Source organism: Tinamus guttatus, unplaced genomic scaffold, assembly GCF_059628265.1.
Source record: "Tinamus guttatus ecotype Peru unplaced genomic scaffold, ASM5962826v1 Tinamus_guttatus_pri_ptg000188l, whole genome shotgun sequence".
In the NCBI taxonomy this organism is placed as follows: Eukaryota; Metazoa; Chordata; class Aves; order Tinamiformes; family Tinamidae; genus Tinamus; species Tinamus guttatus.
Window position 1 is genome coordinate 2,590,125 of NW_028288722.1, and position 27,391 is coordinate 2,617,515.

The 27,391-nt window shown below is 56.2% G+C and overlaps 1 protein-coding gene across 1 annotated transcript; it reads left to right on the top strand.

Moving 5' to 3' along the window:
- The first annotated feature begins 1,811 nt into the window (after positions 1-1,811).
- LOC104579827 (heparan sulfate glucosamine 3-O-sulfotransferase 3B1) lies at positions 1,812-25,876 on the top strand. The gene is made up of 2 exons (XM_088523439.1): positions 1,812-2,251; positions 24,821-25,876. Exons 1-2 carry the CDS (start codon positions 1,812-1,814, stop codon positions 25,437-25,439), a joined length of 1,059 nt encoding a protein of 352 aa, XP_088379565.1. The 3' UTR covers positions 25,440-25,876.
- The last annotated feature ends 1,515 nt before the right edge of the window (positions 25,877-27,391 follow it).

Genomic DNA, 27,391 nt, shown 5'->3' on the forward strand with positions numbered 1-27,391 from the left:
GAGACCCAACCAGGAGACTGTTGAGGGAGCAAATCCCGTTTGGCAGAATTTATGATTGAGAGAAGTCTGTTTAAATATAATGTCTTGTCCCTTGCTGATGTTCCACTGTCACTTTGGATAGATCTGCTGGTGGGGCCAAGACTCCTAGGAATGATAGAAGCACTAGCACCGCTGCCGCACATCTAGACAGCACCTTTCATCCCAAAGCACTTTCCAAATCATTTATAGAGATCGCATCACCCATCCCTGAAATAGAGCCACTGAGATGGAAATGGAGCAGCGAGCGCATCTCACAGGGCTTCATAGTTTCACCAGGAAATCAGAAGTTTAGGCGTCTTATTTTGACAAGTGCACCAGGTAGAATAATCTGCAAGGATTTTGCAGTCTCTGAAAGTAACGGATGAATTTGCCAAACTGAGCAATTTTGCAGGAAGACGGAGCCGTCCTTGGGGTTGTATTAGATCCATGCTGCCTTATCAGGGGGTAGCAGACAGCCCACACCTGGATGGGCTCATGGGCTGAAGCCACCACTAAAACTGAGGTTGGGAAGTGGCAGAGCTCTAAACATCCCGGCACGCTTGGTCAGTGAGTGGCAGAGCAGGTCGACCTCATGCGGTGCAGTAGGAGAAGGCGGCCACCGCTCTTGGACCAAGCGTCCTAGTGGGAATACAAGCTGGGAATTGTATTTTGGGGAAGATGTTTCAAATAGCACCTGACTCCAAAACGTAGGACAAAGACTCAGAGCTGCAGAGCTGAAACTGTCTGAATTTAGCTAGAAATAAAGCGTGAATTTGGCTGGGAATGAGGCACGAGGAGACATGAAGCCCGTCCGCGAGGGCCGCGATGGGTTTGGCAGCGCAGGAGGCCTCGCGGGCCGCGCGGCGCTCCCGGGAGGTCAGGCCGGGATGTTCCGCTCAGCCTCGGGGCCCACGAACGTTGCGGTGCTGCCCGTGGGATCCCCGCGCCTCCCCACCGCGGCCGCCTGCGCCCGCACGGCCGCCCCGACGGCGGGCGGCGCTGGGGGCTGCGCCGAGCCGGGCCGGGCAGTACCGGGCCGGGCCGCGCTGTGCGGAGCTGGGCCGGGCAGTACCGAGCCGGGCCGCGCTGTAGCGATCCGGGCGCCGCCGTCCCGGGCCCCGAGAAGGTCCCGTCGCGGCTCCCCGGCCGGAGCCGCCCGCGGGACACGGGGACCCTCGTGCCGGTGCCTCCTGTCCCCTCGGGCAGGGAACGTGTCCCCGCCGTCCCCGCGGGTGCTGCAGCCCGGGCAGCGGGGCCCGGCCAGGGAAGGGAGGGGCGGCGCCGCGACAGAAATGCAGCTCGGGGGCCGCCCCCCGCGCAGGGCCGGGCCGAGCCGGGCCGAGCCGAGCCAAGCCGAGCCGAGCCCTGCTGGGCTGGGTTAGGCTGAGCTGGGCTGGGGGAACCGGCGGCCCCGATGGTGCCGGGGCGGCCGCGCCGCGCTGCGGGGAGAAGGGAGAGGAGCGGCGCGGACGGCCCCGCGCCCGCCGCCCAATGAGCGCCGCGCCCCGCGCCCGCCGCCCCGCCCCGCGGCCCCTCAGCGCCGCCCCGTTGGCTGCGGCGCCGGCGGCGCGCGCGGTCATTGGCTGCTGCCCCGCGCCGGCCCCGCCCCCGCCGCTGCCTCGGCCGCGCAGCCCGCGGCGGCGGGAGAAGCGGCGCGGGCGGCGCCGAGGGGGCGGGCGGCAGCGGCCCCGCCGAGCGGCCCCCGGAGCGGCCCCCATGCAGCTGCCCCGCGCCCAGCCGCGCCGCGCCGCGCGGGCGGCCTCGGCCATGCAGCGCGCCGCGCCCGCGGGCACATGGGGCAGCGCCTGAACCGCTGCCTCGATGTGCCCGGCGCGCTGCCAACGCCGCCGCTGCTGCCGCTGAGGCGGAGGCTCCTGCTGCTCTTCATCATGCTCTTCCTCTGGCTCTACATGTTCTACTCGTGCGCCGGCTCCTGCGCCGCCCTGCCCGGCCTGGCGGCCCGCGGCCCCGCCGCGACGCCGCGCGCCGAGCCCGAGCCGGAGCCCGAGGAGAGCAGCGTGGAGGAGCCGCGCGCGGCGCCCGACGGCCCCATCTCCAGCTTCCTCAACGGCGCGGGCAGCAAGCGGCTGCCGCAGGCCATCATCATCGGCGTCAAGAAGGGCGGTACGCGGGCGCTGCTCGAGTTCCTGCGCGTGCACCCCGACGTGCGCGCCGTGGGCGCCGAGCCGCACTTCTTCGACCGCAACTACGAGCGCGGACTCGCCTGGTACAGGTAGGGCACGGGAGGGACGGCGGCGCCGTCGGGTCCCCCGCACGGCCGCGGCCGCTTCGCTTTTTCTGGGGGGCAAGCGCCGGTGCTCGCGGGGATGCGGCGGCTCCGCGCCCGAGGCGGGATTGGAGCGGGGTCGCGTGAAGCCCCGCGCCGCAACGCGCCGCGGTGCCGCGAGCGGAGCGGCCGCGTCGAGCGCGCGCGGCACAAACGGCGGTCGGTCCCGGCCGCCTCGGCAGTGGGCGCCGCGCGCCCCGCTCCCGCGGTGCCGGTTTGGAGCGCGGAGTTTCCTTCGTCGGGCGGTGTCAGACTTGTCCCTGCAGGGCTCCGTGCCGGCCCCGACGTGCGGCGGGGCTGGCTACACCGAGGACTCGGTCCCGCGGCAGCCGCTGCTCCCGCCCGCTCCGCCGCTGCAGTGAGTTTTGCGGTGCTCAGTGCTCAGGCGCCTCGTTTCCAGCCTGGAAAAACCGTGGTCTTTCTGCATGACGGACCCTTTCGAAGCGGGACAATTTTCGGGGTGGTGGGAGAAATGCCCGAGCTCATCACTAATAGATGCTGAGCAGAAGTGCGTGAGGTTTAATATCTCCCCCCAAAACACGATGCGCTGCCCTCCTGCGAGTGCCGGGATGGAGGGGGCTCCCGGTGTCGGCAGTAATTTTTAATACCTCTTTTGTGCCGCAGGTTAGCAGGAATCTGAGCGGAGCCCAAAAGCTGCAGCTCGGGACCGAGGTGGTGGCTGCGACGCTCCGGATTTTGGGGCTCTGCAGTCTGAGAAACTCCCACCGCCGAGTGCCCTTAGGTTTATGCCCTTTTTATTTGATTTATTTGTTTTTAATGCTGCTATCCCTCTGCAGCTAGCAAAAAGGCAAGGCAGGATAAGATCTGGCTTGAAGGAAGCCTCTTTGAGAGCACTTTCGTTTTATACAATTCTGGGATTTGGGCGACGTGTCCGGCGCGTTGTCCCAGGGCGCCCGTCACAAAATCTTTACACGATTTTTTTTTAATACGAATCTTGCATTTTGCAAGGAGAACTTGCACATTGCGAAGCAGGAGACCTGTCAAGATTTATTAGCAAAATGGTGTTGTACGTGTTGAACTCTGTTTTTAATTAGGTACCTAAATTAGACCATAAAATGGTTGATTAATCTTTTACAAGCAAGGGGTGGAAGGGGAGAAGGAGAGAAGAGCGGTTATGATTACAGTAATCTGTTATCCCAGATGCAGTTGGAGGGAAGTCGATATTTAGAGGAAACATTATTTTTAATTTCGGAGAAATTGGCACCCGAGTTGTGCATAAAACAAATAGTTTCTCCTTGGTGCTTAATTTTAAGGAGCACGGGCCCTATCCTCGTCGCGCAGACTTCCGTGTTAAGAAGTATCTAGGCAAGTGGATTTTTTTAAACTTCAATGTGACTCATGTTCATTGGCGAAGCTGCCGAGCATCTCATTTACGTGATGCAAAAAGTCTTGAGCTCTCCCGGGCACGAGTTGTCCTGTCGTTCGGTGCGAGCTGATCCGCCCGCGGGATCGGGACCTGCATCGATTCTGGGGAGGGGAGAGCGAAGAGGGAGGAAGAATAAATAATGCAGAGCCCATTATGCAGCGCGCAAAGCACTTGCTGAGGGCAGCAGCAAAGTTGGTGGGTAATTTTGCAGCATTTTTAACTTGGGCTTGAATTAGATGCTGATGTTTGTCCCTCTAAATTTCGGTGTTGGGAACCAGATACTCTGCGGCTGAAAGCGCCCGCTGCCCTCAGTGCATCTCGGCTCCACAGCACGTCTCAGCCCGTGCCCGTTTCCACCCGCCCCAACGAGCCTTTATTTATTATCCTAATGTCAATAAGGATAAGCGTTTGTGTTTTCTTGTTAATGGCCCAATAAAATCAGATTAAAAATGCTGTAAAATATCCACCGTGCCTGTAGCGGCACATTTAGCCGGGCAGTCCCCATTTTTGGGTGGTTTTTTTTTTTTTTTTTCCAGGCATTTTTGCACAAATCGGCCCGTTGAGCTTTGGAGTGGGGGCAGCTAACTCGCGCCCTCGGCGCCCCGGCACTTCGCTTCAAATCCAGTCATCTGCTCTTTTTGAAAGGGCACCGTGCAAGTTTTGATCCTTGCCTCGTGTAAGGCACATTTTATTCGTCTGCCTGCAGAGCAAATCCATTCACTGCTAAAAAGTATTTATTTGCTGTTATTTTTCTTTAAGCTGTCCCTGCTATGCGATGGCATTTTCCAATTCAACATTATTGCAGGTCCCTGAGGTGCAGGTCAGGAGTTTGCCTTTTTAGCTGGACGAAAGCGCCTGTTCCAAAGTGCTCATAATTAATTGTATTTATATAACGACCGACCCGTGCCCGAAGTTTTAACGTAGGATTAAAAAAACGAAACCCAAAACTTTTGCGGGAGGCATTGCAAACTTGTCTTCTTGCTTCGTTTTCTGTTCCGTGGCAGAGTTGGAGTGCAGCAAGAGGCACTTTTCTTCCACCAGGCCAGCAAAGCAGTATCGAGCGGCGCTGCCCCTCCTTTTCTCAAATAGCGATGTGGAAAGAGGAAAAACCAAATGGATTTTTTGATAGCGAGATAGCTAGAGATTGAATGACAATTGCTCCGGTAAGCACGTTGTGGATTTTTTTTTTCCACCTCCCGGTAAAGAATAGGACATGGTAGCTGCTTTGAGTGAAAATATTTACCATGACAGAAGAGAAATGAGAACCCGCTGCTGCTGCAAACTCGTGTAAGCAGCGCGTGGGATTTGGGGCTAACAAACGAGTCGCCTCCTTGCAGCGGGCGGGCGGCAGAGCGCCGGCGTCGCGGTGCCCGTGCGCCTCCGCGCAGCCCCGCCGCCGTCCTCGCGCTCCGCGGGCCGTGCAGGCTTCCCCAATACGAGATGGGCTTGGGGGGCAGGAAATGACTTTTTGCAAGCCCGGCGGAGCGGGTGCTTTGCATATTGCTGCTTATTTCTTGCAGAAATGACTCGTTTTTAACTATAGCTGGGAACGGGGGAGCCTTTTGTCCCACGATGAATGTGAGGCGAGAAGAAAGGAAGCGATTGCAGTGACTGCAGGGAGGGTGTTGGTTTTTCTCCCCCCCAGCCCGTGTTTCAGGGACCTCCTGCTGCGGCTGCACCACCCTGTCCCGTCCTGCCACACATCGCAGATTCGCACTGCCCGCCCTCCATCGGGAAACCACGCACCATGGCGAGCTGTAATCCCCGTAGCAGAGCTCTCCCCAGCTTCTCCACCTACACAAGCTCAGGCCCGAGAGCTCTTTCCCCTTTTGATTATTTTTGGGGGGAGAAAGATGCTTCAAGGGTGCGCGATGAACCCGCCCCAGTGGACGTCCCCACGGCTCTTGCGTGCCTGACATCGAGGTTCGGACCTGTGTGTGCAGAGCGCGGCTTCGCGCTTATTCCCGCATCGGGAGAAACTTCCTCAGCTGCCGCCTTGCTGGTTGTTGTTTTTCTTTTCATTATTAATATTTTCCTGGAAACCTCTTTTCCTCCCTGCCTGAGAGGGGAACAGGGGCCACTCAAGCAGGGGACGGTTTTGGCTATGGCTGTTCCAAACGCGAGTGTGGATGTGCCAGTGTCCAATGGGGCTTGGCCCTGTGGTTGGCCGTTCTCTATGATCCCAACCCAGCAGTGGGTTATTGGGGCTAAATAATCATCTCTTTACCTATATATACTGATATGTTGCATGTGCGTCATCAGGGCGGCGGGGAGCCCTCCCTCTGCGAAGCCCAGCAGGCTGCCCTGCTCCGGGCTTGGCCTAGGCTTCATCCCTCTCCTCACGCAACCCAGTGCCCTCGGCAGCTCCTCGGGGGCGTTGGGCTGAGGGGAGCCCATCCCGAAGTGCGTTGCCGTCTCGGGGTCGACGTGTTCACGCGGCTGCCGGAGTTACCACAGCACGGCCCCCGCGCGGAGGGCTGCGCGCGGGCGCTGGCGCGGGCCCGTGCCCTCGCCTCCGAGGAGCCTTGAGCTGTTCAAACAGATGGCGGAGATTCCTCGCGTGGCTGGGGCCTGGCGCGGCGCGCGGGACGCCCCTGCCCCGCGCGCCGCGCGGGCGCCGCCGCCGCTCGGGTTTCATGGCCTCACCTGTCGAGCTGCCCAGCGCCCCCGAGGCGGCCGTGCGCGAGGGGGGAGCTCTCCCCTGCCTCCCACCATGGATTAGGGCCAGGCAGCGGGCACTGCTTGGCCTAAAGCCCATGGGAGTCCATCAGGCCGGGTTTGGGGAAGTTTTCCCCTTTTTTTGCTCTTTTAAAGCGGGCAAGCGCTCCATGGCCTGTTGCACTTTGGGCAGCATGAGGTGCCCTCAGGATCGCTTCATTTCCGAGCAGTTCCAACAAGGCCCAGTACGGCCACTGCTACAGTTCCCCCAAACGGATGTGTTTCTGAGCTGCCCTTCTCATCCCACCCATGCTGATTTGGTTGTGCCTTTAGACCTTGCTGGTTCCCACACCCAGAGCTGTTGATCCATCCACGCAGGGAGGAGGCCAGCGATCCTTGAGCGCACGCACGGACCTCTCCTGATGGTGCAGATCCAGCTGCTCCAGGGGTTGAGAGCAGGGTTACGGTTACCATATGGGCTCAAAGCACCACGTCATTCCGGCGTCTTAAATAGGGACTGGGAGGCCATCAGCTGCTCCCTGTTGTTGCCACGTGGCAAGTGAGGAGGGACAGCAGGAGAGGTCCTGGTTCGCTGGGGAATGACTCAGTGCCGTGCTTGGTCCTAACTTGCTGCTCCCGTCTGCATGGGCGCTCGCCCACGCCGTGGCAATTCCAGGTCTTGCAGCAGCTGCCAACGTGTTTTTCATCCCTAGCTTGCTGAAAGCATCACAGCTCAGCTTGTTGGACCTTGCCGATGGCAGCTGAAAGGCCACAGAGTAAATGGACCTCCTCTTGACCTTGCTAATGAGGGGTCTGGTGACGAAACTCATCAGTTATCAGCTTGCTCCAAACAAACGTGAGGTTAAGTTGGTCTGGAGGTCATTGTGAGATGCCTAGAGATGAGTCTTGAAGGACGTGGACTGAGGTCTGGGCGAGTGGAGGCGAGGAAGGTCGTTAGCAGAGTAATGAGTGTGGCGAACCCACTGCTCTCCTGGAGCTGCAGGGGCATCTTTGTGGCCTGCTCATACGCGGTGATACACAGTCAGTCACAGTTTGTTCATAGGTGTGTGTAGATGTTAAGGAAAGCAAATCATCCCTTCTGAGGCCATGCTGGGCTCCAAACACTCTTTGTGGTGGTTTTGCTCTTAGTTGTAGCTCTGAAAGCAGAGGAGAAAAATGGCCTTGGTGGTAACCATTCTGTATGTGGCACTGTGTCGTGCTGGAGGGAAACGGGAGATGTCTGGGGTCAGGGATAGGCCGTGTGGAGACACTGCGGGCGGCCTTCTTGAGCGTGGCCTAGTGAAATGTAGCCTCCCGGTTCTGCGAGCAGGTGTGCTCCTACCTGAGGAGTCCTGCTGGGGCCACTCGGTGAGGAGGCCAAACCTGCTAGCCCATACTCGGAGGAATAGTCCCTCACTGCTATCAGCAGCCCTGGTGCCTTCTTGCAAGCCTTGCACTGCTAAAATTCGTAAGATCAGAGCTGCAATCTGGCCGGCCAGGTCAGCTCGTACTACCATGCACCTCTGCCAATCCACCCAAGTGCCAAGTTAATTAGAAAAATGATTAGTTGTAGCCTCTCCTTTGAACTGGCAAGGTCTGTCCCCTCCCGTGTGAATGCTGGCAGCTTAGTCAGGCCAGAAGCAAGTAAAAGTTGTGTGAGCATATGTGTATTTTTATATGCACACTCATTGTAGGTGGATGTATATATTTTATACATCCCTGGCTGAATGTGAGTGTGAGACCGAATCCTGCATCGCTGCAGCAGCGAGACCAAGCACAGCTGGAGTTAAAGCACCGATTCTCTCACAAAATGTACTTGTCATGCGTGAAGCTGGCTCTGGGGAAGAGACGTGTCTTCAATAGCGCGCTGGTGGCCTGGGCACTAAGCTGCTGTTTTCCAGTAACCATGTCAGTGCCTGAGCTTCTCGCTGTGTTTCATGCAGTCCTAAACCCTGCCCAAGCGAGGGCGGCGGGATCAGGCCCTCCTGCATGACCGACTTCAGGAAACGTTCCCCCAGCAGCATGCACATCATCAAAATCCATCGCAGCAATGAAGTTTAACAAAGTGGCTGGACGAAATAGCTTTATTTTGCACCCCTTAGCTTGCGGCAGGCAGCCTGTCTCAAGTATTTGACTTAGAAACTTGCCTTAAAATACGAAAGTCTACCAAGTACAGAGGCGCAGCAGTGGGTGACGGCTTAGGAAATCTTTTGGAAACTGCTGAGCTGGTGAAAGCACACAGGAACCGAGCGGACTGGCGTTGTGCTGACGTGCAATTGCATTAATATTTTTGGTTTTATTGTCGTCTCGCACTAGGGTCTGTGCGGTTGCCGTTCGCGGCGGGGGCCTGGGAAGGCGTGGGTGACTCGCTGCAGCGATTTTCCGGTCACTAGGGGGAGGACGAAACCCCGGAGTTTTTATTAATAAAGGGATTTGCCGCTTCATTTCACTATTAAACATTTGTTTAAAAGCTGGCAAGGCCCACAGCTTTTGCTTGATTCATTTATTTGTTTTTACAGATGGATTTGACTTAGCGTGAAGCTAAGAGGTGCCGGAGGAAATCCTACCTTGTGGCCAAGCAGACCAGTGGTGGGTCCTGTTTGAGGACTTGGGCCAGGGCAATAGGCAAAGTCCATCTCCTTCCATCTGCCCCTAAGCTTCACACAAAGCTTGTGGCTTTGTTTTTTCTTTTTTTTTTTTCTCCCTTAATTTTTCACTGTAGCTAATGCACCTCGGGCTCCTTCTGGTGGCATCTGCAAAAACCAAGAGTTAGCAGGGGGCATGGAGCAGCATGCGAAGCCTCAGGAGGCCGGGGTGGAATCGCAGGTTGGGTTTCGGGCTGGGTTTTGCTGCGGGCAGGCGGCTCTCGAGCCCCGGGATCGCCGGTTGGCGCTGCCCGCGCGCGCTTGGCGCCGGCGTCGCTCGCGGGGGCGTCGCGGGGCTGCCGCGCGTCCCGGCTCCTTGCCAAGCTGCCCGTCCTGCGTCGGGGCTGTTGGCTCCCCACAGAGATGATTTCAAGGTCAGGCTGCTAAATGTAGCCTAATAATTAATTAAGCTATATATAACAGCAAGCTCAGGCGGACCTAAAGCAGATTAAGAGCCTGTGAGTTTTCTCCCTCTCCCCGGGCTCCCTTCCTTCCTGCAGTCGCCTGCAGGTCGGCTCTGCAGGTGCTGCGCGCTCGGCTGTCCCAGGCGTTATCAGGGGAGCCCATCTTCCTCCTGCTGCATGGAGGAAGGGCCAGGTGCAGCATTCCAGCCTGGGAATCCCTTCCCCTGGGATCCAGTGCCTAAATAATGGGAATAGCTACCGGGGATTCACCTTTCGTAGCAAGAGTTTTGCGGTGCCCAGTGGCGTCTCAGTGCAGCAGGACCCGAGCTGCTTAGTGCTTGTTTGCTGCTGAGCTGGTGGGGAAACTTCAGCATGGAGCAAAAGACACAAAAGCCATGGGGTGCATGAAGGGTAGGACAGAGGAGGAGTGGGGCTTCCTGGAAGATCTACAGCAGACTTTGAGTTTGTAATAAGGCACAAAAGGGCAAACGCACTTGCCATGTGACTCCTTTGCAGAGTTGTCACGTTTGCACAGTATCAAAAGCAATTCAGCAAAAGCAATGATTTATTTTAACTAATTTTGAGATTTACCCCAAACTGGTTAAAGCTCACTTTTTGCAAAACCCAAAAGTAAGAATTTGGGGTTCAAGTTATTTCTAACACGGCTACAGTCTCAACACTCTCTGAGCAAGTGGAGGTGAGAGGAGCAGTCAGAGGTTGAGGCTGTTGCCGATGAGCAGAGCGACTTCCAGCACATCTGTGTCAATCCAGGCTTTGCAGAGTGACTTCAGTCTCCTCATGCACTACAGCAAAGTCTGATCCTTGGTTATGTACAGGGAGACCCTTGGAAAAATCTTAACCATCGCTGCCTCCGGAGGAGCAGTGGGGGAGCACATGTCCTTGCTGCACGGACTTGCTCTGCGGTGGCTGTGTTGGGCCTCCATGGGCATCTCCAAAGGGAGCTGGGGTGCAGCAGGCCGTGCAGCAGAGGCTGAGGATGGTGCAGGCCAATGGAGGTTGTGTCCTGGGCACGCAGGGCTCCCAGGGGAGAAGTTGCATGGGGTCACTCGAGTTTTTCTGCTCCATCACCCTCTCCAGGGCGGAGCTGGCTTGTCTCCGTTGCTGAGTGCCGGGATATGTCTACATCCAGGAGCTGGAAGCAGGGAGAATAGGCTTTGTGAGGGCTCACAAAGGAGGCCCCAGTCAGTTCAGCACCGGCTAAGGAGGCCTCCGCTGTCTCTTTGGGAACCCAAGGGTGTAGAGATCAAAGGTGTGGGTGAGTCAATTACAATTCACATTTGGTTCATCCATATGTTTGGGTATTTGAAAAGCTTCAATGGTAGCCCGTTTTATATCTCTTATGCCCATTGATTTGTTAATCTGACACTCGGTTTCATCTGAATAACAATAGCTCTCATTCAGGCTCCTGGTGTTCAGGGAAAAGTCATTTCACTTGGGTTGTGCTCCAAGGCCTCAGCACACAGCCCTCCTTGCTCTTTATGCAGAGGGCCTTGAGGGATGACGGGATATTTCATCCCCGTAGTAGCCTTTGGAAGGAATATCGACTCTCAGCAAGGGGGACCACGTTGGGTTTTGCACCCATTTTGCAGCATGGCAAGTGGACCTGGCTGGTAGCGTGGACCTGCTCCTCATGGGAACCTTGCAGCAGGCTGGATGCTGAAGGTACCTGTCAAGGGTTGTCCTGCTCCACAGAGTTCTTGCTGGTTGTCACTGTGGCCCCAGAGCTGCTTGTCCCAGCTGCCAGGATGGGCTGCAGCCCCAAGGAGAAGTGGGCAAGGTTAGAAGAAAGATGACCCACGTAGTCGGAAAGAAAAGGCGAGCGTGAAGAGCCCTCTTAAATACAGCCTGAGCGAGTGTGCTGGGCTGGATCCAATCATCGGTATGGCCATGTAAAGTCTCTAATTACGTGAATACCTTCTTAATTAGAAGCAGTGCTTTGCATCTGTTGTACCTACAGCAGCGCATCTTCCCTCGCTGAGTCTGCTCTTTAAAGAGCTCCTGACTGCATTTAGTTGACTGTTTATGACCAAGTCATGATCCCACGTAATGACTGGGGGAGAAGGGGAGTCTGTAGACAGACCTGCTCCTTCTTGTTTCCCTAATTGGTGCTTGTCTCCCTCCCTTGCTGGGAATCTCGCTCCTTCCCAAGGCTGCTCTTTGTTTCTTCCTGCTCCCTTTTTAATTCGGGCACCTCGTGGGGCTGGGTGACAATGCTGGGGTGTCGCAGCACAGCTGGCCTGTAGCTTTCTTGCATCAATGGGCAGCAGCTCTGCTACACTATTCCTTTCGTCTAGAAGGCAATTTTATTTTCTGTTTTTGATGTTTGATATGAGAGCATGGGTGAAAAGGATGAGGAGAGACTAAGGAGAACCATACTGATCTGACTGATAGCACCACTTTGCAGGTGGAAAATCCTAATCTGAGCAAACGTGTTCTCATTCATTAACCTGATCTGTTTACAGTGGAGCTCCCTTAATTTCCGATGCACTGGCCACTCCTTTATGACTGTAAATCCGTTAATGAATGAGTCGAGACAGCAATCCCCTTTGTATTAAAATGCATTTAGGGATCAGTCCTGAGAGGATCAGCGGTGTATTAATTTGCCAGACCTTTTGTTCCAGGGAGTGGCAAATATAGTTCATCCTCAGGTGGTACCTGCTGGCCAGGCCATTGCCCTGGGTTTGGGCTGCCCCTTCCCTGCAGCCGCAGGAGGCTCCAGCCTCCTTCAGCAAGGAACATCTGCTACTGCTGGGAAGGAGACAGGAGACTGCGTAAATGAATTAGATAGATCAGCCTGGAATAAGATCTAAACCAATTTTAAATTCTTGAATCACCTTGTGGACTGGTCAGGGTAATGAGAAGCCAGCTGGCAAGTGACCAGGACCAAATTCTCCTTAGCATCTTGGCACTGGGGCAGAAATTCGGGTTTGTGGCAGACCTAAGCCTTTCCTGAGACGTTAATTCTTGCCGTGCCACAAGAAGCAGGTGAGCCCAGGAGCTGGGCCATGCAAGGGCAGGGTGCACTCGGCAGGTCGGACCCTTCCCACTCCCAGGTCTTCTTCTGGCAGCCTGTTCTTCACATCATTACTCAAGTAAATTGTGCTCTATCAGTTAGAGCATCCCGTTATCTTAAAAACCGGAGGAATCCTGGTGCGAAAAGGTTGGACGTTTGTTTGGGATGTTCCTCAAGAGCCTGTTGGAGTAATGCAGCTGGGATTGGGCAGACACTGGCCAGCATCATTAGGCCTGTGCTAGGAACATGCATACAGATAGATACAGGCATATATAGCTTGGAGCAAACGGGACAGAAAAAAAGTTGTTATTTTGGGGGGGGATGATGCTGAAAATGGGAAGGTAGCCACGTTCAGAAGTGTCGTTAGAGGGCTCTGCTCTTCAGACTCTGCGTTAGGAGGTGGCGTTTGCTCCCCTTTGGCCAGTGGCATCCTTAGTGGGGCAGAAGACGAGTTCCTGGGGATCCCGCTTGGCTTTTAAAGCCGTTTTTGGACTTCCATCTCTCACAGAAATGTCCATCTGTGTCTTGCCTTGTCCTGCGCAGGGCTGAGCCGGCTGCCCGGACAGGCTCTGCTTGGCAGAAGGCTGCAGGTGCCCCCAGGGCTCCCGTGCCAGCGGGAGAGCACCCCGGCATAAAAGAGGAGGTTTGGCAGATGGAAACCTCAGTCCATGGTGTATCCTGCAAGGAGGAGATGCGCTCCCCTCCCGCCTTCGCTGCCTTGCAGTGAGGAAGAGGAGCAGGAGCAGGGTGCCCGTGTGGGCGCCCCAGCACCAGATCCCTATGGGGCTCCTAACCGTGAGTGGTTTAATACCCCTGGCCGGGGAAAAAGGAGGGCCTTCACTGGGAATTACAGAGCCTGACCAGGAGAGGAAGAGGAGGGAGAAGGGAGGAAGGGCTCGGCCCGCGAAGTGTGGCCTGGCCTTGACTGAACGCAGCCCCTGATGCTTGAAAAAGCCATGGCCGGTCGCCGGCGCGGGGGGCACCTTTGTGGCCAGCGCTCATCAGGGAGCCCTTGTCTACGCGCAGGGAGCTTGGGCTCGGCGAGGAGGAATGCGGGGTGGCGAGGAAGACCCTCCTTGTGCAAACGGCGGCCGCTGGCGCGGGGGCCTAACAAAAGGCCGCCTTATCTGGGTGACTTGTTACCTGTCCGCACAGGCACACCGATTAGGGCGTTAATTTATGTGCTTGGCGGGGAAAACACAAAAGGCCTCTCAGCGGGGCCATGATTTATGGACGGGGCAACTGAGGAGCCAGGGTCCTGCCCACGTCTTGCTGGCTCCGCTTTGTTCCTTGGCTGTTGACTTGGGCAACATCTAGGCAAGGGTTGACTCCTCGGTGGGTGGGATTTTTTGTGTTTTGCTTCTTTCCTCCCCCTCATAGCTGAATTAGTGCAGGGGAAGCGCAGTGCGGCGGGTGCCCGAGACTCATCTGTGTGACCCCCGCAGGCTGCCACCTGGGCCCGGCCCTGGCCAGGGCTGCTTCGCTCAGCACAAACTGCTCTTTTCTGGGAAACTTCTGGCTCGTGCAGCGTTGACTGTGAAAATGCTGCCCTGGTGCCTCGTTGTGGCATGGGCATGGGTGGATGCAGAAGCCAGGTCTCTCCTCTGTGTTACATGCAGAAGACATTGGGTCCAAAATGAGCACCGCTCTTCCCACAGGGCACTGGGCCACGAGCAAAACACACGAAAATGCTGACTTATCTCCGGGGTCTTTTAAAGGGCCTTGGGCAGCAGGGACTTGAGGGATGAGGCTGTTGGGATAAAGTCCCCGCGGTTCCTGGGCTGGGGCTGTCTACGAGCGTGCGAGGCGCCGGGCTGGCCGGGTCTGTCCGTTCTGCTGGGGAGGCCGCGGCCCAGCCGCACAGGGGCAGAGCTGCAGCCGCTGCGCTCTCGCGGGGCCGGCGTTAGTGCCCTGGAGCTTGGTTCAAGCTGTTTGCTGCTGCTTGATGTTGCTGCTGCTTCGGGGCCGAAGGACGAGCACGGCCAGCGCCCGCCGCAGCCCTGCCTGCTGCTGGCTCCCACGTTGCCCCGTGAGGAGACGTAGCCTTTCCCACCCGCAGCCTCCATCACCCGAGATGTCTGGGATGGCTCAGACCGTCGCCTGACAACCGTGACTCACGCTGCCAGCTCCAAGGCAGAGCAGAGGAGCTGTGAGTACATGTGAAGGCTGCTGCTTTTGGAGCAGAGAGTTCGGAGCTCAGTCCATGGTGAAGGAGAAGGGAATGGGCAAGAGGGAAGAGTCTTCGGGAGAGGTGGGTGTTGCTTGTGCCCGTCCAAGACACTGGTACCACTTGTATGCGGCCGGCTGGATGCAGACATCTGCAGCAGGGCCTCCTGCTGCCCTGGGGCTGCAAGGACCCCAGCACATCCCTGCCGAGGGGTGGCTGAGCCCAAGCAGCAGCAGAACTCACCTATAAACTCCTCCATGGTGGCCACTTCCATTGCCTTCCTATGCCCACGCTGGGCTTTGGATTTCCCACCAGCTCTGATTTGCTGATCTGTTTTTAAACCTCTTCCAGATTGGGTTTCCTTTGCTTAGGCCGAGCTAGCAAAAGCCTGCAATAGCCCCGCTTTGGTTTTTGACTTTTTTTCCCTGTGCAGTTTAGTTGATAACTCAAGGTATTGAGTCTCTTCCTCTGCCTTTTTTTAGGATGGGATTGTGTCGGTGCTGCAGTAGTATTACATTGAGGATTTAACATCCCTGGTGCCACGGGGATGTTGTCTTTGCACTAGACTACAGGAGCAGAGCTCCTTGTTTCTATGAATGCAGAGGTAGATCTACCAAGTCTTTGCTTAACAGAAGCTTAGAAACATAACATTAACTCAAGGCTATAAATTGTGAAGGAAGGCAAATGGCTGGTCCTTCTGGTTATGATAGCGTAAGGGCCAGGAGCCAGGCAGAGGGAGTCCTGAGAATTTATTTTTCTGCCATGAGTGATCTAAAGGCTCTCAATCTGTGCAGATGCCTAAAATTCTCCCCCCTTCTCCCCCTTTAGGCTGTTTTCCATTTAATTTACAGAGGAATAGTTCCTACTGCTTTGCAGTAACTCTTGGGCACTGTGGCAATGATCTCGTCTTGTCCTAGACCTGCACCAGGGCAGCCCCAAAGTCTGGAGTCACCCGTGGACTTCCATCCTTAGAGGAACTGAGCAATCTGTGCTCTGCGTTGGAGAACTTTTTGGTGGAGGCAGCCAGGGCTGGCTTGGTTGTCCTTGAGGTGCTGTGAGAGAGGGAAGGAGATTGCACTGGTGCAGCCAGGACACGGGCACAGGATGAATCAGAAAACAGTTCTATAGGCTGTACTAAGAGGTGGCACCAGGCAGGAGCAAGACCTGTAGCTCAGCTGAGACAAGACAAGATCATTGCCACAGTGTCTGAGAGGGACCTGTGGGGTAAAAAGCCTTTGGTGCTAGTTTGCTAGTTAGCTTGTCATATTTCCTGATGGAATTAAGTGGGTTGTTTGTTTGTTTGTTTTTTCCCAAATCATGAGTTTTAGAGAATTAACCCCTCCCCACTCCACTTTGAAACAAAAGCAGTCTTGATTTATTTTTTTTTGATTATTTTGGGGGTGGGTGGGGTGGAACGGAGGCTGCTGGGAGCCGCCTCGGGTGAGGAGGCCTCGCGGAGCTGCAGGGAGCGCGCCCGGAACAGCCACAAGGCCCTCAGGGACGGGCGCGGCGGCCGGCGAGGGGGATCTCGCGGGCGTGAGGGGAAACGGGGGTGGCCAGCAGGAAGAAGATGCTCCTTTGGGCTCCACTTCCTCAGTGCCCTCCGAAGAGCCGGAGCGCCATTGGAGCGGTGCCACAATAGAGACCTCCCTTCTCGGGGAAGGGAGGTTCTGGCTGTTGCCTCTTTTGTTGCTTGTGCTTCTTTGCTTGCTTGTGTTCCCCCCACCACCAAAAAATCATCGCTGGGTGACAATGCGATCACTTTCTTGGGACTTCGCTAACAGGATTATAATTACGGCTGGCGACGCACCCAAGTGAATGGAATATTTACCACTTCATCTGAAATTATTGTAAATCCCTCCAAAGCCGCCCTTTGATATGCAAAGTGCTGCCCCCTCCCCTGCTCCCCCCATCCCGAGCGGAGATCATTATTTAGTGGAAGTTCAGAGCTCTTAAGTAGGACGGGGGACAGAAAGAGGCTGCAGTGTTGACATAAAGGGGAGGATCTATATAATGAACTGGCGGAGCTGATGAACCTCCCAGCCTGCTCACTGGGCACTTCCAGCCTCTCCGATTCTTCTTGGGGGAAGAGGGGAGGAAATAATGGGGAACTTCCCCTTCCCGAGCCAGAGGAAAGCCCCACGTCTCCGCAGCGCCCACTGGGTCAGTGCCACCTGATGGTGGTGGCATCATGGTAGCTTTGCGCCCTGGGGGCTGCAGCAGCTTCTGGTGTCCTGAGCCTGGCGAGGGCCAGACACGCAGCGCGCTGGGCTCTGCCCGAGCCGGCGCCAAGGGCTGCCTCCTGGAGAGCTCTGCCGAGGTCACCAGGGACACGGGGTGCGTCGGGGCCACCAAAGTGCCCGAGCTGAATTCTGCTGAAGGCCAGGGGAGCGGGGCGGGAAGGTGCTTGTCTGCGTCTTGCTCTGCCCTGCTCTTCTCCTGGCTGGGGTCCTTGTGGATCTGCGCTAGAGGAAGGCTCAGCCTGACCCACCTCTGGCCTCTGCCCCGCTTCAAGCACCTGTTGTGGAGGGCGATTGTGAACGGGGACCCCAGGCAACAAAAGGCTTTTTCTGTGTGTTTATTTTTTTAAGCTTACATGTATTTCCTGCTGCGCGATGTCTGCAAAACAGTTCTAATCTCACCGGTCCGCTGGCCACCAAGCGTGAGGGGAGGGTTGCTGCCTGCAGCTGCCTTCTTAGGAGGAGATGTTTCCTCAGCCTTTCGGGCTGGTCCCCAGCCCCTTGAGACCTTCCTCCCAAGGTTCCCAGCAAAACTTCCCACATCTCCACCGAGAAGGTGGACCGCCCCTGCTCAGGTGCTTCCGGACCTCAAAGAACAACGTGGTGACTTGGCTCCTACCACGTCCCCGGAGCCGCAGCCGCCTGCGTCGCCTGCTGGCCGCGGGGGAGACTCCGTGAGGTCGTTTCTGCTTTCAAGTGTTTCAAGTGTTTCTGCTGCTCTAAGTTGCTGCCTGCCCTATAGGCTGTGATTGCACAATGCACTGTATAAGGCACCCAGCTGTACGGGGCTGCAGCCCTGCGAGGGATAACCTGTCATTATCTTGGTTACGAGTCTGCGCTTCTACCAGCGCCGCTGGCAGCCGCGAGGCAGGGAGGTGTTTGGGAGGGAGGTGGGTGGGTTTTGGCCTGTGTTCGGGTCAGCCCTGAGCAATGTGGCTCAGTGCCGCGGCACGCAGGAGCCTGCGGGAAACGCCACGACGGAGACCGGTCGGTTCCTCACAAAAATCCCAGCAGCGGTGCTAAGGCAGGACCATCTGCCAGGAGGAGGCTGCTGGTGGCACTGCCTCTAGGGCCCTGAGCTTCCCTCCGTGCTGTCCCCTGCCAGCCTGGGGGCAGGCAGCGTTTCCAGCTCTTGCCACTTCTCCACTGTTTCTCTGGGGCTATGGGAAGCCCTTTTTTCCAGTGTCGCCCCCTTCACTCCCATCTCCTCTGTCCAGCACTGATGTCCCCTTGGTGGCGGGAAGTGTTGGACAGATTGCCCCGCAGAAAGGGGAAGGTGGATGTGTAGCCTTGGCCTCCTTAGATACCAGCCTTTGGTCAGCCTGGTTTTCCTGGGAAGTCCTGCCTTTCGCCTCTTGCTGGGGTGATTCCCGCCCTTGTGACTGGAGCGATGGATTTCAGTCCGGTTGGTTGGAGCTGAGGAGTTGCTGGGCAGCGCTTTGCTGGATGTAGGAGAGGCGCGCGCTGTGGGGGCCATGGCCCTCACGGGCACGTGGCCCAGCCCCTGCAGCCTGTGGTCGGGCGCTCCGAGCGCAACCAGCGCTGCGGGGCGGGTGGCCCTGCATGGCCGCAGGGGCGCGTGGGGCTGGTGGAGCGTGAACCCAAGGTACCGGCTGGGCATTCCCAGCTCTGTCACTATGCCGTTCCCTTCCCATTGCCTCCCTTCGCAGGGAGGCCAAGGACCATCTGCCAGCTCCTCGGCTCTCCGCTCGCTCCCCAGCCTTTGATGGGATTTTTTCGTCCACTTCAAAGGGATCCAGATCAGACCCTGCGGCCTGTCCCCAGCTGAGGAGTGAGCCCTGTTCCCGGCGCAGGGCCACACTTGGGTGCTGGCTCTGCAGCTGCATCAAAGCTTCGTGATGAGGAGCCTTCACATGCCATTACCCTCCTCTCCCTCCATCCTCCTGCTAATCCCCAAGCTCCCAGCAAGTGAAGGGGAGCAGAGAGAGACCTACAGGAGAGAGGGGCAGATGGGAAGAAGGTGACCTGCAGGCCCAAGTGTTTTCCCCCTTTCCCCCTCCTCCTGCTGATCTCCCCCTTCCCCAGCCCTGAAGTTCATTAATTCCCATCATCTGTTTTGTGTCAATGTCACGGCGAGGGGGTGACGCCGCTGGATACAGTTACACCCATTTCAAAAAGGCCGAGGCGACTTCACAGACGTCCCCTTGAAAAGTTGTCAGCCCAGAGGAGGGGGTCCTGCTCCAGAGCAAGACCCACATGTTGCCCTCAGCCCCAGCTAGGAAAGCGAGGAGAAGCCATGGTGCCACCATACGGGTCCTCGTGCAGCGAGGGTGCCAGATTTGGGGGGCAAAAGACAAACCCATGAGTGCTCCCGCGCCAAAGCAGCAATCCCACGTTGCTGACTCTCCATTCTTCCTCCTCCTTCATCTTTCTCCTGCCCCCACACGGACCTGCAGCCACAAGAAAGCAGCATCAGAGCCAAGTGGTGATTTCAAAGCCCGTTGACCTTGGTGCTGATGACAGGCTCCGGGATGCAATTAAAACGCTTTATTACATTAACGCGCTTTCCCTGGGCTTGTCAGAGACTTGCTTTAAAAGAGTATTTCTGGGATTTGATCGTTTTATGGCCAAGCTGGAAAGAAGAGGCACCATTAAAGCATTGCGCGGCCTTTCTAGGGGTGGCCCCCTTGTGCCGGGGGCAATGGGGAGGCTGGGACTCTTTTTGGTGATGTCCAAGACTTCTGCAAAATGTGCCATGCACCTGGAAGGCCTTTGGAGTAACTGAGCTTGTTTGGGCATCTTGTAGCAAAGGTGAAGGCTCTTTGCTCACTGGCGATGGGGAAGAGAGCAGGGCCTAATTTAATCTCTTAAAGCCAGCGGGAAGCTGCTGGCAAATTCCCGTGACGTGGTCCAGGTCTGGTAACATCTTGCGGGAAGGAGACAGGGGTGGAAGCACTTCAAAATCCCAGGAAAAGCTGGGAATAGGCTCGTTCTCCAGGTGTTGAGCACAGCGCAACTGGTGCCATGGGCACGGGGACAGTGCAGGTCGAGGGCTGCGACTTCTGCTTTTCCACCCGGAGCCGCTGCCTTGGACACAGGCCGGTGTCCAGGAGCGCTGCCAGCTCCCAAGGGAGCGAGTGGGACGCAGGGGATGCTCCTCGTGAGGGACCTGGCGCAGACCCACCGTGCAGGAAAGAAAACAGGGCTCTGGCGCAGTGTTTCTGTGACAAAAACTGCTATAAGGCCATGGAGCTGGGTGGATGAGCTGCTCAGTGCCGCGATGGAGACATCAACGCCCTGAACCTGCCCTTCCCTTGGTGTCTCCAGCTCTTTTCCAAGACTCCTAGAATTAGCTAGCTTGCTCTAAATTTGTTTGTTTAGTTTTTCTATTTCATTTCTGTTCCCCTTTGCTCCGTAAACTCTGAATCGAACCTGTGTGGTTTGCTAGACTGCCTGTGGTGGGGATTTGGGGGGTGTTTTCCCCAGGAGCTGCCGGCTTTCCAAATATTGGTTCTATGGAAAGAGAGCACTTCGTCTCTTCCTAAAACAGCGCTCAGGAGTTTGGGCAGAGGTTGGCCTAAAATCGGTCAGCTTTCCAAAATATCCCATATGCAACTGCCTCATCCTTGTTCCCCCACGTGCCACATGGCACATGCCGCCGCAGGAGGAGCCAGCATCGTCCCCTGTGGGATCAATCCCGCCGGTGACAGGCTCTCGGAACACCGGGAAGCCCTGGGATGGGACACACATCCTCGTGCTCCGTGTCCTCCTGTCAGCTGCCCCGTGCTCCACACGCGCGGCTGCTTTTCCGGCTGCCCCGTGGCTCTCCTACCTGCGGCCCCACTGCAGCCAGCACCTTCCCTGGCGCAGGCGGCCCAGGCGCCGCGTCCCGCACCGCTCCGTGCTCCCGCCCGGCTCAGCCGCCAGCCCCTCTGCGCAGACAAAAGCTGCCACAAAGGGCATTAGGCTGCGGGATTGGATTACGGCGCGGCCACCTGTCACCCCCACTTTGGAAATTCATCTCGCCACGGGGCTGTTTTTCACATTAGAGAAGTTTGTGATTTAAAAAAAAAATCCCCTCCCTCGTTGTGCCGCGCTCCTTCCCAAAAAGCGCAGCCTGGTGGGGTTGGTTCATGCATCCCTTCTTATTCCAGCGTGGGGCCGGGGATTAGGGCTGTGTGAATGACGGGAGCCTTTATTACATTAGTCTAAGTGGTTAATAGGTAAAGTAGGCCAATCCATCTTTAGGCTAAGCCCAGCGCTTCGCCTACGAAGGAGGCAGCCTTTGCTGGGGAAATATTCATTAAAGAAAAATCTCCTCTTCCGTCTCCCTTGACATGTTAATAGCTCAGAGTTAGGGGTGCTGCTTGTCACCCATGGAACATTCCTATCTGTGCTCCCGCAGCAGCTGCCTCATCCCGACGGATGAGACGTGTCCCTGGACCCTCCTGGGGCAGGTCCCCAGCGGGGGCTGCGGCTGCCCAGGATCGGTGAGGGATGCCCGGCTGTGCTGCTGCCCTTCATCCTCCCGGCTCCTCCTCTTCGGAGCTCCGAAAGCAGTGGCCCAGCCCTCCCCCAAGCAAGGGCAGCGGGAGAGGGGGTCACAGGACGGGGAAAGGCAGCACATCCAGGCTGTGACGCTGCTCTGGGGTGTTCTCCAGGCCAGGAGTATTCACAGGCTTCAAAAATGAGACACTTCATAGTCAATATTAAATAGGCTGATTTGGATGCAACTGCTGGCTCCAGAGGTCTTTGAACGCTAGGTTGCCAGGGGCAGAAGGATAACGAGAGGATGGATTGCTTGCCAAGACATTCCAACTACCTTAATTTTCCACCTCAGTATCCCCTGCAACCCTCTCATTTCACCATCAAGCCCCTGTCCTGACCAGTGGGCTGCCTTCGTGGCAAGGCTCAGCTGAATTCCCTCTTCCCCACAGGCTAATTCCCCTTCTCCTCTCCCTTGGTTCTCCTGCACTGCCAACAGCACTGGATGCGCCTCTGTGGTCCTTACCTTGCACCAAACAGAGGGCAGGAGCTGCCCAGGCCTCCAAAGTGTCCATGAAGTCACCATGGAAATAAAGGACACCGTAAGTGCGAGGAGATGGCCCGGTGCACCGGGTCTGTGGAGTGTGTTTAGGGGATCCATCCGATTCATGTGGGCTCCCCAGTGACCCTAAGGGGTCACCTCCTGCCAGCACAGCATGACTGTGTCTGCTCCGGCCGTTACAGCTCCCTTCTCCCCTGCTCTGCAGTGTCTGGGGTTCAGTGCAGCTTCTGCTGCCTTGGAGCCTTCGGGCCAGCTGCTTCCAGTGCAGAGGCTGGTCCTGCTTCCGTCGACACTTAGCTCTGGGGTGTTGCATTGGAGTTGTAGTGCTGTGTGTGGATCAGTTTTCCCTTTTCCACTTGTGGTTTGGATGGGAATAGACTGTTCTTGGTGGCATCTTCACCTGTGTGAGTTCAGACCAGCAAACTTACCAGTTACTCCTGTCCCTGAGGCTCTGTTGTCTCCAGATGCCAGCATGACGGATGAAGCCTCCGTGGGAGATTATGGAAACTATGGGAAAGAACCTGGCTGTACACAGGCCTGTGCAGTGAAACTTTGCTTTCCTGGGTGTGATATTGCCTGGGATTCAAGCCACATCCATGGACTGCAAAATTTGGCTGCATGTGCTGTTGTCTGGCTTGTATGCAGCCACTTTCTAAGCAAGGAGTCCGCAAAGATCTTGAGGGTCGTAGTGTTGGGCTGTGCAACATGCACCTGTCTAGGTGCAGTGAAAGGAGAGCTAGGAGCAAGGGTCCTAGAAGGAGAGCGTTGGAGCGAAGGTCTGGAGGGAAGGTTTGGGTTGGTTCAGTGCTTGTTCTTGGGTTGGAGACCCCATTTCTATCCCTGCTCATTTTCGTCTCTGCTGACCAAGGCAGATGGTGGTCAATGCGCTTGCCCTTCATCATCGGAGAAGTTCCTAATCACAGAAAACAGTGTGTGAAATGCCAAGGATGGTGCAAGAGGAAGTGTGGCATGGAGAACCCACTGGGCTCCTCTGCAAAAATGCCAGATTGGGTACCCAAACCTGCACAGACCTGAGTGCTGTGTATGAGAGCAACTCATATTGGAAGTGAGACAGGTTGGATGTGGTCAGCAACAAGCCAGGAGCGTAGGTTCAGGTGTTGGCTGGGCCATGAGGACACTGAGGTGAGGCTGGTGGATCTTCATTCCAAGCGCTGGACACAGAGTCGCTCCCTGTTGTTTTCCCTTCTGCGGAGCGGCCTGGAGCACTCACCTGTGTTTGTTGCTGATTAAGAACCACTGTTTCCCAAACCAGACCGGCTGCCTCAGCACCTCCACCCCAGCAATTTCCTCCTGCGCTTCTTCGTGCGGCTCAGTGGCCCAGCCCTGCCCAACGTCTCTCTTGTGCAAGGAGGAAAAACAAACCAGTCTTGCATCATTCCCTGGAGACTTTACAAGTACTGGCCTTGGTAGCGCTGGAGAAGTCCATCTGCCGTGGAGGGCTCCAGAATGACAGTCCAGCGGCACTGCCATGCCGAGCACAGCTTGGAAATTGGTCTGCTCCCTAGGCAGGTCCCAAGCCATTAACAACTTCATGGGTCAAAACCAGCCTCTTAAATCAAGCCTGTCGGTGGCCAGCGCAGGATGTAGAACTTAGATTTAATGTGCCCATAAAAAGAGACACCACTTAATGAGCAGTCTGTCAAAATCCGCATCAGCTCACGGTAGATTTAAGAGTCGCTCTCTGGGTGTTATTGACTGGCTCCGTTCTGTGCTGCCATTAGGGGTTTGCAGAGGTACACAGAGCGGCAAGAGATTAATCAGAGTTTTATTCTGGTTGCTGGTTTTTGGCACAAGCTGCCTTCTTCCTTCCAGGAGGTCACTGTCCCTGGTGGCCCGCGGGCCGTTTTAATCTGACGCTGTGCATAGGGCATGGAACCCGGCATGCCCAGCCTTGGAGCAGTGTCCGTGGAGGTTTCCACAAGCTGATACCCCATCACCACAGACTCACTGTGTCTTTTGATTCCATCAGGCCGTTCATTCCCATTTTTTTCTGTTATTTGGCCTCAGATTGGATGGGTCATTTTTTCCCTTCAGCTTCTTCAGTGGGACAACCCCTGGATTTTAGACAAGCCATTGGTGGCTTGTGGGGTTGCAAAGGGCTCAGAGCGAGCGGTGCAACACAAAACCAGCAAGGGAAGAGAAGGGCCTTTGGGAGGGAATAACCACTCCGCACGCCCGAGGTTGCTGCTGGGCAAGGCTTGCAGATCACACACCAGTTGGTCATTTCTCTGTGCTGCTTTGAAAACTTAATCAAGTTTTATAGCTTTAATTTTGCGGCAGACTCCCCTCTCGTCCCTTTTTAGCCATCTCACAGCCCAGCGCAAACGAGTCCCGTTGGATTATAAAGGGCAAGGATTGGAAAATGGTCTGAAATATTTAGGCCTGCTTAGGGAAGGCAAGGAAAAAGAAAACCGTTCTTTCTCCCTCAAGCCACTTCCCGCGTTTCTGTGATCTCTTTGGTTTTCACCCATGAGTCGTAGGGTGCAACCGCTCCGTGATTCAGGTCTCAAGGGTGTATTTTTAAGGACAAGCCCCGCTCTCGAGCCGACGCGTTGCACGTGGTGACAGGTCCTCCTCGCCGGGTGCCGGGTCCCGCTGGGACATACGCGGTGGCCTGGGAGCGGAACGCGGCTCCGGGCTCATCCCGAGCCTGCGGGGCCGGTGCGGGCCGCCCGTGCTACAGGTGCCGGGCACAGCCCGGCTAATCCACTCGCGGATAACCGGCGGATTACTGAGCTGGGTTTCTAATGCAGTGGCCTTTAATAATAATCCCCCCCTAATCCCTAAATCATTGGAAAATGGATTTATCTTTATGGGCTAAATGGCCTGTGCAGGCATTTTAGGGAGGAAAATTCTTGTGCATCTGTGTCTGGGTGTATATGTTTATGTAAACATGCATTTTTCCTTCCTCGCTCCCTGCCTTCCTAACCAGTGTGTGTTTTCCCTGACAGGGAGCTCATGCCCAGGACCCTCGAGGGGCAGATCACCATGGAGAAGACCCCCAGCTACTTTGTCACCAAGGAGGCTCCGGCCCGCATCTCCTCCATGTCCAAGGGCACAAAGCTCATAGTGGTCGTGCGGGACCCCGTCACCAGAGCCATATCGGACTACACGCAGACGCTCTCCAAGAAGCCCGATATCCCCACCTTTGAGAGCCTGACCTTCAAAAACAGGACTACGGGCCTCATCGACACGTCGTGGAGCGCTATCCAGATTGGCATCTACGCCAAGCACCTGGAGAACTGGCTGCTCTACTTCCCCATCGGGCAGATCCTCTTTGTCAGCGGGGAGAGGCTGATCAGCGACCCCGCGGGCGAGCTGGGCAGAGTCCAGGACTTTCTGGGCCTCAAGAGGATCATCACGGACAAACACTTCTACTTCAACAAAACCAAGGGCTTCCCGTGCCTGAAGAAGGCGGAAGGCAGCAGCAAACCCCACTGCCTGGGGAAGACGAAAGGCAGGACCCACCCCGACATCGACCAGGAGGTGGTGCAGAGACTGCGGGACTTCTACCGGCCTTTCAACATGAAGTTCTACCAGATGACGGGGCAGGACTTCGGCTGGGACTGAGCCTGCCGTGGGAAAGTCCTCTGTAACTACTTGCCCAGCACAGTTTGCGTATATAAAGAGATATATATGTATGTAAAATGTACAGAAATCTATTTTATAATAATTTATTTTTAATTCCTAAGCAATTAATTCACTAAGCTGCCTAACCGCACTGGCTAGAACGGTAGCCCATAACCTGTTTAACATTCCACAGTGTTTAATTCTAATGTCTCTCCTTGTTTTCTTTTGTTTTTGTTTTCATTTTTCCCCGTTTTCTCCTCTTTTTGTTTTGCTTTGTAACAGATGGTGCTTCCATTTTTTCCTAAACAAAAATTTGTATTTAAAAACAAACAAACAAAAAAAGAAAAAAAAAAAAAAAGGTAAGGGTGGGGCGGGAGGGAAAGCACAAATTTATTTTTGTTACGGGTACCTGGCCTTTATAAACACTTGCTTTCCCTGTCCCGGTGTCCCGGTCTCTGCTCGGGCGGTCGCTCCCGGCCTCGCTGGCGGATCCGCAGCCCCGGGATGCTGGCGGGCTCCGGAGGAGGGAGGTTTTGAGTCTCCATCGAACCCGCTGCCTCGGCTGGGCAGCCGCTCGTTCTGCCAGCGGGTAGGAAGCGCAGGGACCCCCAAGCCATAGCGCTCCCGCTGCCCTTGGCATGGGACGTATCCCGAGCTTCTGCTGTGCGGAAAATGTGCCCCTGCTCTGGAGGAGAAGGCACAGGGAGGCTGAGAGACTCCTGCACGTGGAGAGCTGTCTCCCCAGCCTGTTTCCTCCTTGCCTTTTGCCAAGGGGGCTCTTTCCAAATATCCCTCTATGCATTTTAAGTCTTTGCTGCAGGACAAATGTGAAAGAAAACAATCTCTGTACATTTATACATGTACTGCATTTTCAGTGCTGGTCTGAATGACTCCTAATCATCAGCCCTATGAGCGCTCACACACGCAGGGCCCTGGGAAAGGCAGAACTGTCCCTGCAGGGAGAGGAGCCTGTTTGCACGCACCAAGGAGCCACCAGAGCCACCAAAATGTTTGAAAAAGTCAGGGTGGCTGCACGGGGCTGTCCCCATCGACAGAGGCCACCTCAGCTGCATCCCCAGCCCCTTGGGAGCCAAAGCAGATGGAAGGAGATTGGGGGGACCTGAGCCATGTCTCTGGTAGAGGTCTTGGCTCCAGTCACCTGTGGGTTGGACACCTTGTCCGTGGTGTCCCCAGGACGCACTGGGTTAAGATTTCCCTACGTCCCAGGCCCCAGTTGGGATTTTGACCTGCCTGGGGGAAGGCTCTTTTGTAGCAGTGCCACCCTGCGGAGGTGCAGCCAATGGCTGCTGGTGCTCCAGCCTCATACATGGATACATCAGCGCCCTGCACCTCTCCCTGCAGTAACCTATGGAAAAAGCCTTCGAACGGCACATTGCAGAGCTGTGCCAGCATCTCTCGTGTGTAGTCACTGGTGCTTCCCAGCCGTTTCATTTACTTTAACAGCCCCCCTGCTCTTGCCTGCCCCTCACAGCTGTTTCCTGTGGCCCTTTGGAGCCATTTCAGCCGATCGAGGATGCGTGGTGCCCGGCTGAGCCCTGGAGCAGAGCTGGCAGGGCAGGATGCAAAGTTGCACCTTGCTCGGGTGAACATCCCCAGCTCCGCTGGGCCCAGGCACCTTGGGGCTCTCTGAGTTTAGCTTAAGCCGGGACCTGTGCTCTGTTCCTCACTGCCAAGACTAGGTGAGGAGACCATAGCCTCATGGAAAGGAGTGATCTGGGGGTCTCTGATCCTCTGTCTTCCTGTGTGCTGGCTGATGCAGCGGGTGGAACGAAGCTCAGCTCCGGCGCGAGCTCCCAGACGCGACCGTGCTGCTTCCCCAGCCGGCGGCCAGAGCCGCTGTGATTTATTGCTTCGTTTCCACCGGGTTTCCTTCGGCGTGCACGTGTCTGCCTCTTTTATCGATGACGGAAGATTTAGCACCCCGTATCTTT